Below are 16816 nucleotides of genomic sequence, written 5' to 3'. Positions count from 1 at the left end.
CAGTGCTTGTTTGTGATAGCTGCACAAAGCCGTACTTTACAGTTAATACCATGGATTTTTATAATGTTGGGGGCAGAACCCTTCAGATTGTACAGAGCATTTAATTGGACAGAAAATCTGATGAGAAGTTAAAGTGTAGAATGTTGCCAACAAAATTGTTGATCCTTATTGGTGGTAGAGAGAGACTATGAATGCATATATCTTCTAAGTACACTTGTTTATAGGTAAACTTAAGGCAAACATATTCATACTAAAAACCTGCAAAGACAAGGGCATGGTGAGGAATAAATAGAAACAATCAAACAGAAAAAACTGATGTATGACATTATGCACATTTTACACAATAATTCTTATTTCCACACAGCAAAAAAGGTCATCTGATTCATAAATCTCACTCCAGCCAAGAAGCCAAAGCTGGCAACCCTGATAATGCTGTCATTCATGTTACAGCCAGAACTGAGCTGTCTGGCCTTCCGGCCAATCAGATTTGAGAATTCAACTGTGCTGTGGTAGATACAATAATTGACAAGGGATTTCACCCTTCATATTAGCTGGTGTTGTCATGATGATGTACAGGATTAACTCCTGTGAATCAGCCCTGTTATTTTAGCTAGCATTAGCCCTCTGAATTATGTTGCTAGCTTGCCAGCTGTTTAACATGAATTTTCATGATTTTCTTTTTTTTTTTAATCAACTGCTAGGCTGGAAACAAGGGACAAACTCTGTCACCCCCAAAAAGCTCATCCAGACATCTGTTGCCACCCAGTTTAGCGCCAAGACATCTTACTCTGGTAAGTCTTTAGACTGTAGTGATGTATATTTAGTTTAGCTCTTTGCTATAAAAACACCATCAGATGTACATGTAAACATGCTTGTTACTAAACAGCTAAGAGTTCTGTATTAGTAATGATTTTCTTAATATGTTGCTTTTTACTCTATCCTTATAGGGTGTTACTGTTATTGTTTACATATTAATTTACTGTACTAAAATATTTGATAATCAATACAAAACTGGTCCTTGGTTAAATTTGAAACAGATAAAACTAGTTACATGTAAATATGGTTCCCTGAGCCCCAGATGCCGTAATATGTGCATGCATACTGGTAGTTTCCAACAAAGTAGTAACTATGCAACAAAGCTGTAACATAAGGCACAGTATTTTCAATAAATACTGATTTATGATTATAAACAGTATTTCTCCAGAACCTTCAGGCCAAGTTCTGGCAGAGAATGACAAGGGTGTAACATAGAACCACAGTTCTGTATGTAAATAGCATTATATTTTAACCCTGAATCACCTGGATAAACAACAGTGTCATGAGGAACAGGACACGCCTTAGGACTAATCCGGTACTGCCCATTCAGCTACAACAGTATTAGTGAAGTTGGGAACTGCTGTCAGGTGAGGAGGTCTGGCATGCACATGCCATGTTCCAATTCATCCTAAAGGTTTTCTATTGGGGTGCAGTTCATGTGTGCTCCCAAACCATGTCTTCATGGACCTCACTTTGTGATGAAGGGCACTGTCCTGCTGAACAGGTTTAGTATTCTTAGTTCCAGTAACGGGAAAGCATAATGATACAGCATACAGAGACATTCTATGCAATCCTCCAACTTTGTGCCAAAAGTTACTGGAAGGCCCTCATTTCGGGGTCAATGTCAGGTATCAACATATTGTACTTTTGGCCATATAGTGTATTTACATGATCTACTATTTATTGTCTTTCTCTAATAACAGTAATGAAAAATTCAAATGCAACTAAATCAAGAAAGTTTGCCAGCAGACAAAAGATTTGAACACCAAGAATAATTTTCTTAGCTTCAGATACACTCACAGCATAACAAGTCCGGAATGCACTACTGGCACAGATTTGCATTACCAGCAGGATCCCATATGGTTCCACACCTTTCCACCCCTGCAGCAAAGCGTGGGCACCGGCACCAACTGGTTAGTGAGGAAAGATGCTTGGATCCTGTGTATATTAAAATGAAAATAGTGAGAAAACAAGAAATGTGGCTCTTAATGGGATAAATGGTTTGCAAATATAAACCTTCAGTTCTAAAAGTTAGGATGCCAGCAGAGTTGTGGGGAAATTTCAACATTAAAACTGTTACTGTGCACAATTTTTTCAGCAACTCTCTACTCCTTTACTGAAAAAAGAAAACAACAGGACATCTGCTGACCAGTTATTATTAGGGTGGTGGCCACTTTCAGCACAGCAGTGACACTGACATGATCATGATTTGGGTTGTGTGAGTGCATCAGATGCAACAGCAGTGCTGGAATTTGGAATCATCTTAATATCACTGCAGGGTTTACAATAGTCTGCCAAATATAAAAGGCCAGAGGATGAGAGAGGATGACACAAATGGTGCATGAAAAAAATAGCTCTAGTCCTCACTACTGGACATTGTAGAAGGTGGTTCACAAATTGTACTTAGCAACAGATGGGTTAGAATAAGTAAATTGTGACCTACACAGTGTCCCTTTAGAGGTGTACCTGATAACTACAGTATAAACATGGTTAGAGTACCTAAAAATGGAAACTGTATGTGTATGCATTTGTAGGTTTATTTATTATTATGTTCATAGACCATCTAATTTATTTCTATGTTTGTGGTATATTACAGAACGTCTATGGTGACACCATTTGAACGAAGAGGAGCTTTTGATGTTTATTCAGTCCAAGGACACCAATACCAAGAAAAACCTCTATGAAGGAGTGATTCTGATATTCCACATTATATGCAAATTACAAAAGACAGAAGAGGAGCAGCTTTTACAATCATGATCGAAAGTAGTTTACCATAGCATCACTTTTCATCATGAATTAAAGTTGATCAGTCATTCCAGGATCACTGAATTTCCATAGCTAGTGCTTAGAGGTCCCAGAAAACTATGTTCTTCATTGGCCATATAGTGTCTGTAATGAATCTACTTTATCTAAGGTTTATGAGGTAGTCTCCAGGTGTGGCATTCTAGCAGAGACCCTTTCCACATTTTATGGAGGTCTCACATAGACAGCTGAACACTGGGGAGCAGTCAGGAGGTCAAGAACACCTTCATGAACCTCAATATGAGTCTGGTCTCAATAACCCAAAACCAACCACAGCTCGCTCCCAGCAGCAGCATGGACCCTCTCATCCCAGACAGACAAAAAGACTTCGTCATGAGAGAAAGCGGCTCCGGCTTCAGAAAAGAAATGTTCAGGAAGCAGAAACTCTTGAGGGGGGCAAGTCAGAATGGGCTTCTAGAAGTTCTGAAGATATGGACATTTCTGATAAATGCCCTGAGACTTCAACTTCATCAGTGTCAATGCAACTTTCCATGGAGGCCCAAGAAAGCACACCAAAACAAAAACGCGAGCGTAAACCTCAAAAGCCAGGAAAGTATGTTTGCACCTACTGTGGCCGGGCATGTGCCAAGCCGAGTGTACTACAGAAACACATACGTTCCCACACTGGAGAAAGGCCTTACCCTTGTGCACCATGTGGTTTTTCCTTTAAGACTAAGAGTAACCTTTATAAGCACCGTAAGTCACACACACATAAGGTAAAAGCTGGTATGGCCTCAGGTAGACAAGGGCCTGGCATGAGTTGTCATGATGAGCCAGTTACAGAATCAGACGAAGACACTGGTCAGCTGTCTTCATCTATTACTCTTAAAAATCAAGAGATGGTATCCTCTCCAAGAAATTCTTGCACAGAAATAGCCCCCGAAGGGCAGTCACAGGGATTAGAATACTCTCATGCGGTCAAAAAGAGGCTAGCTATGCGGCTTAGCAAAGGACGACGAGCTCCTTTGGGCTCATCTGATGAGACCTCCTCATCATTTGGGCTAGGGAGCAAAGGCAGCACAGAATCAGGCTATTTCTCTCGCTCTGAGAGCACTGAAGTCTCTCAAGACAGTCTGCCAAACACAAGTGCCAAAAGTTATGCAGAGGTTATTCTTGGAAAATTTGGTCGTCTTGGCCATTTACAGAGAACAGTTCGTCAACAGGATGAACACTCTGCAGAACAAGAGGGGAGGAGCATCCCTTTCTCTGTGCCTAAAAAGCATGTGATCGATCACATCACCAAACTCATCACCATCAATGAAGCTGTTGTAGACACGAGCAAGATTGATAGTGTCAAACCCAGAAGGTTTTCTCTTTCTAGGAGGAGCAGCATTGAGTCATCTCTTTCTAAAGATACAATTCTTCGTAGAGCAAAAGAGATAGACATTAGTTCAAAAAGCAGTGGGTCCATCACTCTTGGTGTCCCTTGTGAGAAATTTCAACAGCACTCCAGTGTCAGTCAACCAGCTAATGCTTTGTCAGCTGGTCCTCTTTTAAGAAGTCACTCATTACCCTCAAATGCAAGCATTGAATCCACTGCTGCCTCAAAAAACTTTCGTCACAGCCAATCATTTGATGAACAACCAGCTCAGAACAGGCGGCATGGAATGCTAAGGCGCCAGCCTGCAATTGAATTACCCATTGGTGCTGAAATTACTACTGAGGAACAGCCCTGTTCCAGCTCACCATTTCATTCCTCAGTTTCCATGGTGTCTGAATCTAAGCAAAAACAGCTAGAACCATTTGAGTGTGAAGCATGTGGAGTTGCTTGCAACAACTGGGAAAAATATAAAACACATAAGAACCACCACTGCCCTGCCCAGCCATCTCACCCACTTGAAATTCCTGCATGTCAAGCTGAAGAGCATGGGACAATTCATAAAACTCGAATTGGTGGGTTAGCAGTGCGGAAAAGGAGAAAGGAAGAGAGTCTAGAACTTGACGATCCTGCCTTACCGTCAGCTGCCTTGTCATCTACCTTTACAACATCACAAGGATATATTGCAACATGTGTAAAGCCCACCGTAGAAGCTGTTGTGTCAATGCAGGCACACGAGAAGGAGAACACTCTAAAAGGAGTATCAGTAATACAACACACTAGTTTATTTAACAAACAAGAACCTTCGACTCACACTTACTTAAAGGAACAGACAACAAAGCCAAACTTCCGTAAGCTTGTTCGCCAACACAATGTTCAAATACCAGAAATTCGAGTAACAGAAGAAACAAATATTAACATGACAGTGCCACTCCATCAAGATGCATCTGAATATAAAGAGCCAAAAAAAGTTGAAGATTTCCAATGGCCCCAAAGAAGTTCATCACTGGCCCAGCTTCCCATTGAGAAGTTGCCACCAAAAAAGAAAAGACTTCGTCTTGCAGAGGCAACCCAGTCCTCTGGAGACTCAAGTTTTGAATCACTATCTGTACCTCATAGTCCAGATACTCACCGATATAGTCATTCCACATCACTTGAGGAATCTGTCAAAAGTGATGTTGACACAATGTCTAGAAGGTCAAGAGCTGCTCATACATTAACAATCTCAAGTACTCACCACCCTCACAGAGAAATGCAACGGTCTGCATCTGAGCAAGCACCACACATACCTCAGCAGACAAGCCCCATTGTTGAGACCAGAAGTAGGTCCTTTGATTACAGCTGTTTATCCCCTGATCGAACACCTGCAGGTTGGAGGGAAAGGCGCAAATGCCTCTTGATTAAACATTCCGCTGTAAGAGAGCCAGAGGAAGAAGATACACCACCAAAACCAATTCTTAGTGTTAATCCTCCATCTCCAAGTGCAAGCATTTCCCCTCGACACAGCCCGGACACATCTCATTCCTCTGTGCCTTCTTCATTCCGTAATGTGTCTTTAAGCAATACAGTGTGCCCCTCATTCTCTCATAAACCTGTTATACCTTTAACCGCAGTGACTCATACAGATGATCATACAGTCATGGAAAATCTGCACTGCCTGTCAGGTGCTGCAAGAGCTCATTACTACTCAGTGTCCTCAGGTCTTAAGCTTGAGATCCCCATAGAGGATGATGTTGGGCAGTCAAATGCCAGTTATCATCATTACCATCCCCATCTTGATATTACTCCAAGCCAAGAGCTTTTGAGACCTCCTGGGATGCAGAGAGTGCCTGTTCGCCTTTGTTCAGACTTACCTTCCAATGCCAATTCTGTTTACACTACTCTGTCACAGAAAATTGTTGCACCATCTCAGGATCCTGGCTGCTCTGGTTTAAGAGTAGAATCTATAGGATCTAGCTTTGATTTCAGAGATCAACCACCAGCAGCTGAGGGATCCAAATCCCCCAGTGCAGGGGGAAACAAAAGGGTGCTGTCCCCAACAAGCAGTGTGGAACTCACCCCTGATAGTCAACAACAGAAACGGGTGAAGGAACAGGAGGAGGACACAGACAATGCAAAGAGCAATACGAGTAGTTTAATTTCTAGCACAAAATCAGACTCTCAGTTGTGTAGTAAAAGTATTGGGGTCCCCAGAAACAAAGAAGAGACTTCATATACTTCTCTTGACACAAATCTTGCAATGAGCTGGTGCTATCTAAACTATGTCAAACCCAATCCATGTGTCCAAGATGACAACCAGAACTCAGTCTATTCTACTTGGTGCATAAGCACTCGGAATCCAAACCCTCCAGGGTTAACAAGCAAAGATGTACTCTCCCTAGTGTACTGCAAGCAAAGACGTACTTCTTTCACTTACACTACAGCAGCAATGCCTCCCTCTACAGTAGGAAAACCTGCAGCACCTGACACCAGGGATCGCAAGGAGGCTGAGGTAAATGTAGAAACTCCTGGATGAGCACTATGTATGAGAAGTATGAGAAAATATTAAAAGTATATACATACACTTTGTGGCCAAATGATTTGTGGACACATGACCTTAATACTCACATGTGCTTTTTTAACGAATTCCATTCCCCTTTGCTGTTATATTAACCTAAACTCTTCCAGGAAGGCTTTCCACTAGATTTTGGAGTGTGGCTGTGGTGATTTGCCTATTCAGCCACAAGAGCATTAGTGAGGTCAGGTAGTGATGTCGGATGAGGAGACCCCGGGCACAGCCGGCATTCCAATTCATCCCAAAGTTGTTCAATGTGTTTGAGCTCAGGGACTGTGTGCAGGCAAATTCAGTACTTCCAACTTTGTGGCAACAGTTTGAGAAAGGCCCACATATAGGTGTGGTGGTCAGGTGTCCACAAACATTTGGCCATATGTTGTATTATATGACCTTGATGGCTTGTTAAAAAAGGGTATGAAATGTTGTGTAGGAATATAGATCAGTATATTATTTATTTATTTATTTTAAAAAAGGAGACCCTACCACTTTCCCATGTTGATAGAGTGGTACACTCAAGGGTACATTTTGTACCTTTAGCATGCATCTTTGAATAATGAATAAAAAATGAATATAGTGTATATTTAAAATGATTTAAGGTACATAATTTGACCCCAAGGACCAATGTTGACCCTATATTTAGTATTTAGAGTAAAGTTTTAAAGTTACACTACATGCACCTTTCGAGGTAAAATATACTGTAGTTACTAAAGGTACAAAAGATGTACCTTTGTGGGTACATCTTTATTAGTGAAAAGGAAAGGAAGAGTTTAGTATGTTTTTAGGAGTGACTTACCTGATTCTTTAGAGTCACAATCACTTATAATACTTTCTGCAAAATGTTGAAAGTGAATTCCCTCATCTCTGTCTCCCTGGGCACCCGGAGCAGGGTTGGTGAACTTGCCCGTGTCTCTCTCGAGTATAGGTACATGCCATACAGCCCATAGACCCCACAGAGATCCAGAAAGCTGAGCTGAGAAAGACAGAAGAGACACCAAAGGAAGAGGGAGAAGAGGAAGCACAGTCTACCTCCAAATACAATGAGATCCTCCGGGTACAAATCTGTGAAGGAGGGTAAGACACACTTCCATTTTGAGATAGTTCAGCAATTATAATATTGGTGGATCTCTACTATAGCTAATATGCAAAATTTTAACATGGTTTCTAGGTCAGTCAGACAAACAGACAGATGAAAATATAAACTGATATTCTAAATAACTTGTAACACAACTGTAGAAAATGGATTTGTAATTGTTTTTATGCTTCCGCCACTAGGTGGACTTCTAAAAATGTGATATGTCAAACAAGAGTGGTTGACTGTTTAGAGGATTTGTGGCTCATGTACATTGTAATCTGCAGATAAACTTATTAGATTTTGGAATTGATCCAAACAGGATCAAGGTCACAGCAAGGACTAATGTCTGAAAGGACTAGACCTGTCAGTGGTGGTTCTATTGTGTTTTTATTTTATTTTTTTAAATAGAAATGCTGCAAATTGACAGGGTTTTTATTGTATATTAATTTGGTGATTCTGATTTTGATATCAGTGAGTCTGAATATCAAGATGTCTTGGAATTACATAGTTTGTATTGCTAAAATCAAGTGTTTCGGTATAACATTGCTTGAGTAGTATGTCATGATTTCATAGTACAGTAATTTTCAGAAGCCTTATGTCTTTTGTTGGAGTGTTTTTCCATATTATATAGTGCCTGCACTATGTACCTTGGTCATGTTTGTACTTTTTTCACCAGTATTTCAGTGCGCTGTGCTGTGTTGTTCTTGCCCCCTCTGCTGCAGGAGATTGCTTTGCTGTCAGAGCCAACACAGACCTTCTGTTACGTGGCTTGAGCCAGGAAACTACCTAGCCTGGCGTTTACTTCCTCTCTCCAGCAAACCTCGCAGAGCCAAACTGCATAAATGATTTTGGTCATTCAGCTCTGGACGGGGCGAGACACAGGCAGAAGGGCACAGCTGTATTTTTAGATAACATGCTAGATAGTTTTAATTTTTAGTTTTTAAAGAACTGATATGCAGTATTATGTAGAAATAACAGCACTAATGGAAGAAGTATGAAAGTAGATGATGAATGCTGGCGAATCTACTGATCACACTTGCTATTGCTTTTATTTAAATAATCTGCAAACATAGTCATTTATGCTGCTCCTGATTTTGTTGCTGAAAGCTGTTCCATGATGTAGGTGTTTGTGACTGTGCCCTTGAGGTTTATGCGTTTCACAGACAAATTGTCATGTCTGTGTATGAAAGCTGCCATCTGTGTCTTTCCCTCACAGTGAGTGCTTGCACAAAATATTCTCCACAGTGACTTGATCTCACAATTATTGCAGACGCTGTGAGGTTGACTCATCAATCAGCCAAGCAGCAGTCTGCTCATTTTTTTCTTGAGGTCATAAGAGCTGATAAGATACTCAAACATTTTTAATGCTCCAATATTTATTTTTTTGCTCACTGTGATGAGGAAGTGGGGGCACGGTGGCACATGTTTGCCTCGCACCTCCAGAGTTGGGGGTTTGATTCCTGCCTCTGCCCTGTGTGTGCAGAGTTTGCATGTTCTCCCCGTGCTTCAGGGGTTTCCTCCGGGTACTCCGATTTCGTCCCCCAGTCCAAAGACTTGTGTTGTAGGCTGATTTCCATTTCCAAATTGTCTGTAGTGTGTGAATGTGTGTGCGATTGTATGCTGCGATGGGTTGACCATCCAGGGTGTCCCCTGCCTCATTCTCTGAGTTCCCTGGGATAGGCTTCAGGCTCCTTGTGACCCTGTGTAGGATAAGCAGTACAGAAAATGGATGGTCAGGACATGTATCAGGACATGGTTGTTGTGCTGTTGTAGAGTTAAGCACATAATAGTTGATGTACAAAATAAGATAATGAAGGTGCTTGTTTCTCATAGGGTACACATAACTGTGTACCTTGTAGGGATGTAATCAAATGCGAATACATTATTTGGACTAAACAGATCCATCCATCCATTAACTTTCTGTACCGCTTATCCTACACAGGGTTGCAGGGAGCCTAGAGTCTATCCCAGGTGACCTGGGGCACAAAAAGGCGGGGAACACCCTGGACAGAGTGCCAACTCATCACAGGGCACAATCTCATACACCCATTGGAAGGAACAGATAATGGTTTTTACACAGATAGAAAAACAGATATGTGTAGGAGGTGGAAATAGCTTAGCTCCAAAATAAAACCATGGTTCTACCATAGAGCTGCCACAGGACAGATATATTGTATATGCGTTTGTCATTCTTTATCTTCACCTAGTGATAATCTTCTTGTAAACTCATAGGGGCATTATAATTAGTGCTGCTTAAAGGACACTGTTTATATTAGCAGCACAGTGTCCCAAGTCCATAGTAGATTCTGAAAGAGTGTCCAATGAATGTTTCTGATCTTCCTGTAATGTAACATCGCCAAAAAACAGAAGCAAATCTGATAATATATTATTAGGTGGCTATTGTTGTCAACCAAACACATTTTCCTGATTTTGGCAAGATTGAGTTGTTTCGAAAGGCGTTTTTTGTTCTTTTTAATGACAATTTAGTAGTTTTTCCTGAAGGCCTGGTTTTTTCTTAGTGTTTCTGATTCAGATCCATTCAAGTCTGAGTACAGACACAGATATTTGGGGCATTAAACAGATATAGATACAGATAGTGGCATTACATAACCAACCTAATGCCTTAGGTTCAATGCACAATTACATTAAGTCAGATGGGCCTTAATTTTTTTAAGGACTATTTTTCCCCTCAAATTAATATTTTAGATCCTTGGAATATCTTGTTTATTTGTATACCAATGACTTTGCCTAGTCTTTTCAGCTTTACTACATGGTAAACATTGATGTGCTTTTCAGAGCTTAAACCACTAAGTAAATAGCAGAATGACATAAAGCTAAAAGGTTTTTTAGTTTGCACACTGTTATCATTGTTATTAATAAGAACATTGGTGTAGTGGTCTTGTCCAGCAATTGGTAATATTTTCAGAGCAGCTGGTTTGAGGCAGGGTTTCCCTCCCTCTTAGTTGTTTGTGTTGGCATAGATACACTATGTAGACTCTGGGCAACAGTCCTGGCACCCCATGTTTAAGCTGGGAGGTGTGGGTGGTGAAGGGCTCGGAATGAGGGGGGCCTGGATTCGTGACATTATAAATGGTTCTCTGTTTGAGGTAAAGTGGTGGCCCCATTTTGGGACTCTCTGAACACACCCATGGGTGGACACCCAGTCAGAGTTTGTGTCCATGTGTCTGCATGTCTGTGTGTATGCATTTATAAGGAAGGTCTCAGCCAAATATACTGGTTTCCTTTTTTAAAATCAGATTTTAAAAGCAGTCTGTGCAGGTGCTATAGATCTGGAGTCAAATCTACCTTGAATGTGTACAAGACTGTACACAGTATGTCTTGCAGTGTCTATAATCCCTTACTTTCTATGTGTCTACACTGGTAGCGTTTCTAACAATATTATATTCCATTTTGTGAGGCCTTACTCACTAAAATTATGTCTTCTAAGTTAAATACTGTAGAAAAAGGGATGTCATTATGTGATCTACTTTTCTAAGAATCATTTACACAGATCCACAGTGTTATGATATCAGGTGCACAGTTGGCAGCTTTTAACCCCTGTTTCTGATAACCTCCATTTTGAGGAGTTCAATGGTTTGTGCAGGCATGGGTAGTCATGATACATTATACATTATCATTTTTCAGATCCAGTTATCAAAAGAAATGGATGACAATTAAAGTAAAAAGAAGACACAATATGTTTTATATATATATATATATATATATATATATATATATATATATATATATATATATATATACATATATATATATTTATATATATATATATATATATATATATGTTTTCCCCATGAATGTCCGATAAGTCTATTATTTTACACCAAAATGTTTCTAATAATTAATAATCCTCAATCAGGTTCTGCTGTTGTACTTGGCTGTAATGAATATCAGTTATCAGTTCACAGGTGCATACCACAAAACTAATTTCATACTCTAAAATTTTAAGTGACGCCAATACTACTGCGCAGCTGTCAGTACAAAATAACTTTCTGACTTACTGTATATTAGTGAAGAATGGTGTAATCTTGTTTAAAATATATAATTTGATATTATATAATTTAATTTGTTTCTATTAATCGTTCCTAACTGGTAATTTTGCTAGACCTTATTTCATGTCCAGTGTTTTAAATGACTGAAAATGTTCTTTTAGTTACAGGTCGAGTGAGGAGTATGTGTATGTGCGGGGACGTGGGAGAGGCCGTTACGTGTGTGAGGAGTGTGGGATCCGCTGTAAAAAGCCCAGCATGCTGCGGAAACACATCAGACTGCACACTGATGCTCGGCCCTACATCTGCCAGCACTGCAACTTCGCTTTCAAAACCAAAGGCAATCTTTTGAAGTCCATACCATTAGATTATAGCAACATCTCTTCTGCCACACTGCACTGCATGTATTATTAGTTGTATTAGTTGTGCCTGGGGCAGTAATCTGGTTGCTAATACTTCTGTACTTCTCCTCATATGCATTGTAGCCAAGTAACTGGAAGACGAGAAAGTCTACACTTGCACAAAATTTATTGGATAAACATTTTACATATGTATATATAGTGTTTCATCGTAATTTAAGGGTTTTTTGTGTAACAAAACACAATATGTCAATATGATTATGATTTTATTAAGTATTTTACTTATTTTTATATTAAACTCTACAGTTAATGAAATAAATACAAGCAAAAAAATACATTTGTTTGCATTTATTCAAAATTTGTCTTTGTTTACATAACTGTTTGTTATAACAATATATATAATGTCTTATTAAATATTAAATACAATGCAAAACACTGGATCACAGTAGACACTACCTCTAGGTGTACTTCTAACCCTCTGTATTTTTGCTATGCACTCTATAGGGAATCTAACCAAACATATGAAGTCAAAGGCTCATGGGAAGCGTTGTCCTGAGGGGACCACTCCTGGACCTGTGCTGAGTGAGCCAGACACAGAAGAAGGAGGTGCTTGCAAAACCACTATCTTTCACAATATGATAGCAAAATGTACAAAACCGATTAAGGAAAGAAAAAACGGAAATTCTGCTGTGCTTATTCCTGTAGGTGGTGCTGAGGAAAGTTTAATTGTGCCAGAGGTCACTGAGGAGCACCAGTTCTCAGATGCTGAGGACACGGATGAAGAAGAAGACAACAATGATCAAGCTGACGAGGAGACATCGCAATCCTCTACCTCATCCCTGAGGATATCTGTCTGTAATGAAGTTCCAGGATGTCAGTTAGATTCAGATCCTGCAGCCTTGGTGAAGACAAATGAGTCCAGACAGCTGAGTCCAAACACATCTTCATATGTCGAGACTACCACTGCAGCCAGGTCCTATTCTCCCATATGCAGTCTTTCTCCTGGCCTTCAGTTATCCCCTGTTCATCCATGCTCCCCACGACGGGACATGTCCCCTTTACGCTGTCTCTCTCCCCGGCTTAGCCTCTCTCCATCTCCCTGCCAGTCCTCTCTTTCCCCATCTACCCAACCTGTCTCACCTTTCTCGCTAAGACACCTGTCCCCGGTTCGAGCCATTTCTCCCATATGTCCAGTGTCTCCAAGCACTTCACAGAACTCCAGTTTCGGGGTCAGCACCTGCAGACACAAAGATTTAACAAAGTCTTCAACCAATACAGTCAATTCCAAGGGCAAGCTGGTGAGTTTTATTCCTGCTTGCTTATTTTGGCTTCTTGCCATTCCTATTATTTAACTGGGATAGCATGTGACATTCATCCAGGGACTACAGCTGGACTTTAACATGTTGAGTTCATTAATTATCTATTTCACTAAAGATCTACCTGAGATGATCTGTCAGTAATACCTGTAATAGAAATTAAAAAAAAATTGTTTTCAGTATACATTTAGTATCTTGTATCTTGATCCTTTTTTCAATAATCACTTTTTGTTTTGTTTTGTTCAACTTGTAGTCATTAAAATAGATAAATTTGACCCAAACAGTACATTGTTAATATTTTATTTAGGTTATCTTACTTTGCTCTGTATTGGCTTTAGCCAGCAAGGGTACATGGATAAAGAGATGTCCGTGTTTCCTTCTTTGCCCAAGTTTATTTTGCTCCCCATATAGTACGGCATGGTTTTTAAAATTTTTTTTTATTTGTGCACACAGCAATTTCTGGTCTACATAGCCAAATCTATCCAAACCAAACATTCCAAAACAAATATACTGATACCAAAAGTACATAGCCTGTTATTTTGGACTCACGCCTTTATTGAGAAAGCAGGCCATCACTATTTACATATAATTAATGCCAAACCCAAACACCTGCATGTTTAGCCTCTGTTAGTATGACAAAGTGGGTTTGGACTAGGGCTGTACTTGTGTTTCTAAGATTAAATTCATGGCATTACTTCACACATCTTTCCAGTTATAAATAATGTTCCCCTTACTTGAAATAAAGATGACAGCTCTTTTTAGTTCTATCAAAATAGCTGTGGTTAAGCAATAGCCTCCTGAAATATAGCGATTTGACTCACAAATGTGCTTCTGTTTGCCTTCCAAGGAGAAGACGAGTAGAGCTCAGAGAAGAGAGCATCAGGCCGAGCTGCTCTTCTTCAGGCATGGGAAGGCCAGGGAAGGCCAACGAGTGCTCAGTCACCTGCCTCTGCATTCCCAACCTCAGACTCCAAGCTCTAGCCTCAGCCTCATGATCCCCATAGGGGGAATCCAGATGGTTCAGATTCCTACAATCAGCTCAGGTCTGCACATGCACCGGTCAAAACTGAACCCCAGCACGACCCAGACAGCCTTAGATAAGCTGGGCAAGGAGGAAAAAACAAGTAAATCAAATGACTTAATACAATATGGGTCTGCCCCTGGAGGACAAAACCAGGAAACTGAAGAACCTGATGATAAAAAAAGTGACGCTCTGGGTGCACCCTTGACAACCTGGAAGTGTATATCTCAAAGAAAAGAGAGAAAGCGTCAGGAAAGAAAGCCCACACACATCCACAAAAGCACTACAATCAAGCATACCACACAGACGTCTACAGATAGTGACATGACACCCAAGAGCACTTGGAAGGAAAAGGCTTCTAAAGTATCAGAGAGATCTCTTGCCAAGAGAAGACTCTAATTCTTTCAGTGTCTGGGCTGGACCAAACCAAGATGAACCAAGATGGACGGAATCATCGAGCATCTCAACATAACATCTTACCACCAACATAGTACACATAGGAAACCTGACCATTTAGAAAACAAGATTCAGTGTAATTGTGTAGATATGTAGATGCAGCATATATCTGTATGTATATTGTTCTCTATCTGTATTCTAGACTCATTTCTATCTATAATTTATATACACTGTAAAAATGAAAAAAAGGTATGATTTATATTGATTTATATATGACCTTGTATGGCTTTGGAGTTTGTATTTTATGTGTTTGTATCATTTCTATATGCAGTTTCTCACTAGAATATGAAACTCAGCTAAATGGTTGTGTCCATCCAACATTTTTGATATACATTGTAAGCACGGTAGACTCCATACACACACACGGTATTTCTCAAATAACCAAAACCACTCAACTTGTCAGTATACTTTTAAAAAATAATTTTAATTAGTAGTATTGCTGGGTTACATATGAGAAGAGGTCTGTATAGTATTTTCTTACAGTGCTGTATTTGAATATGGAAAGTTCTTTCCCATGTATTCTGTTAATCAATCAATGGCAGAAAAGCTTTTAGTAACATGAAATGAGGTAATAAGATTATATGCATATACTATAAATATTTAAAGCGTATAGCATGGGTTTATTGTCAGCTGTGTTTTCTTTCTTTTTTTCCTGTTTGATTAGAGAAAATATGCAGATAATGTATCCTCTGACATGTTTACCTTTCTCATTGTCAGCAGAGCTATGATTGTATTTAAGCAGAGATTAACTGACTGGGCTACTCCTTTTTTTTTTTTTTTTTTTTTTTTTTTGGCTGATGGTGTTATGTGAACTTTATAGCACCAATGAGTGCCTCTATGAAGAGCTGTACAAAATACCTGCAGTTTAAAGTAGCTCATGTCACTTATACACACACAGGCACCAGACTGACAGCTAGCTATGCTTTTTAAAAACAAACAAACAAACAAACAAACAAACAAACAAAAACAATAGCTCTTGAGAATTGTTTCTAATACATATGGTTTTGCAAAGATCACTTGTGGTTGTTTAAATCACTGACTGATGACACATGACTGATAACTTTTTCGATTTAATATCTCATCATGTAGCTAGCCTGGATGAAATATTGGGTGCCTATAAACAGCAGCATTACTGGCAAAATTGGTAAGCAATAAAACCATTTCAAAAATATGTATTAAATTGGGTACTGTCTGAAATGTTCAATATTCCATTATTACTCAAAATGAAATAAAATAAAATATATATATATGAGAATTAACAAATTCTGTGTGTTTTTCTTTCTTCATGCTCCAGATGTCAGCATTGAGCCATGTAGCGCTTTGCTTTATAGGGAGACTGTAAGAGCTGTTTTTAATATGCTGAGTTTATTTCAAATGAGCTTTTCCTTTTATTGTTATTATTGTTGTTATTTTAAAATATAATCATGATAAAAAAAGGGAAGCTCCAAATACACTCTTGACGATCTGGAAATGTACTGTGTCTCAAAGAACAGAGAAGACATTTGGAAAGGAGCCACACCTGATTCCACCCGTTTAATCAGTTGATCTTGGCTTTCAGTAGTCTCAAGTGTGGTTCTGCTTCGTTAGAACGAAAACCCGCACCCACACCAACCCTTTGCTGATAAGATTGGACACCCCTGGTCTAACATCTCCAAAATTATACATGAGATGCACCATGCACTCACGGGCTACTTTATTAGGAACACCATACTGCATAGGACCCCCTTTGCTGTCAGAACAACCTCAGTTGTTCGTGGCATGGATTCCACAAGGTGTTGGAAACATTCCTTTGAAATTCTGGTACATGTTGATATGACTGCATTACATAATTGTTGCAGATTTTGCAGCTGCACATTCATGTTGCAATTATCCCAT

At 39.6% G+C, this 16816-nt stretch overlaps 1 protein-coding gene across 2 annotated transcripts in view; it reads left to right on the top strand.

Moving 5' to 3' along the window:
* Window positions 1-16216, top strand: part of hivep3a (HIVEP zinc finger 3a) — a 49644-nt gene extending 33428 nt beyond the window's left edge. For both annotated transcript variants that reach the window (XM_017481770.3, XM_017481769.3), the window contains exons 2-8: window positions 702-791; window positions 2633-6647; window positions 7633-7781; window positions 11954-12129; window positions 12653-12754; window positions 12854-13446; window positions 14312-16216. In XM_017481770.3, coding sequence (XP_017337259.1) covers window positions 3006-6647; window positions 7633-7781; window positions 11954-12129; window positions 12653-12754; window positions 12854-13446; window positions 14312-14884 — 5235 coding nt within the window. In that variant the 5' untranslated portion in view covers window positions 702-791; window positions 2633-3005 and the 3' untranslated portion in view covers window positions 14885-16216. The remainder of the gene's footprint in view (window positions 1-701; window positions 792-2632; window positions 6648-7632; window positions 7782-11953; window positions 12130-12652; window positions 12755-12853; window positions 13447-14311) is intronic.
* The last annotated feature ends 600 nt before the right edge of the window (window positions 16217-16816 follow it).

This window comes from Ictalurus punctatus, chromosome 12, assembly GCF_001660625.3.
Source record: "Ictalurus punctatus breed USDA103 chromosome 12, Coco_2.0, whole genome shotgun sequence".
Classification (NCBI taxonomy): domain Eukaryota; kingdom Metazoa; phylum Chordata; class Actinopteri; order Siluriformes; family Ictaluridae; genus Ictalurus; species Ictalurus punctatus.
The sequence above is the reverse complement of the archived record's forward strand: the minus strand, read 5'-3'. Positions and strand labels throughout refer to the sequence as shown.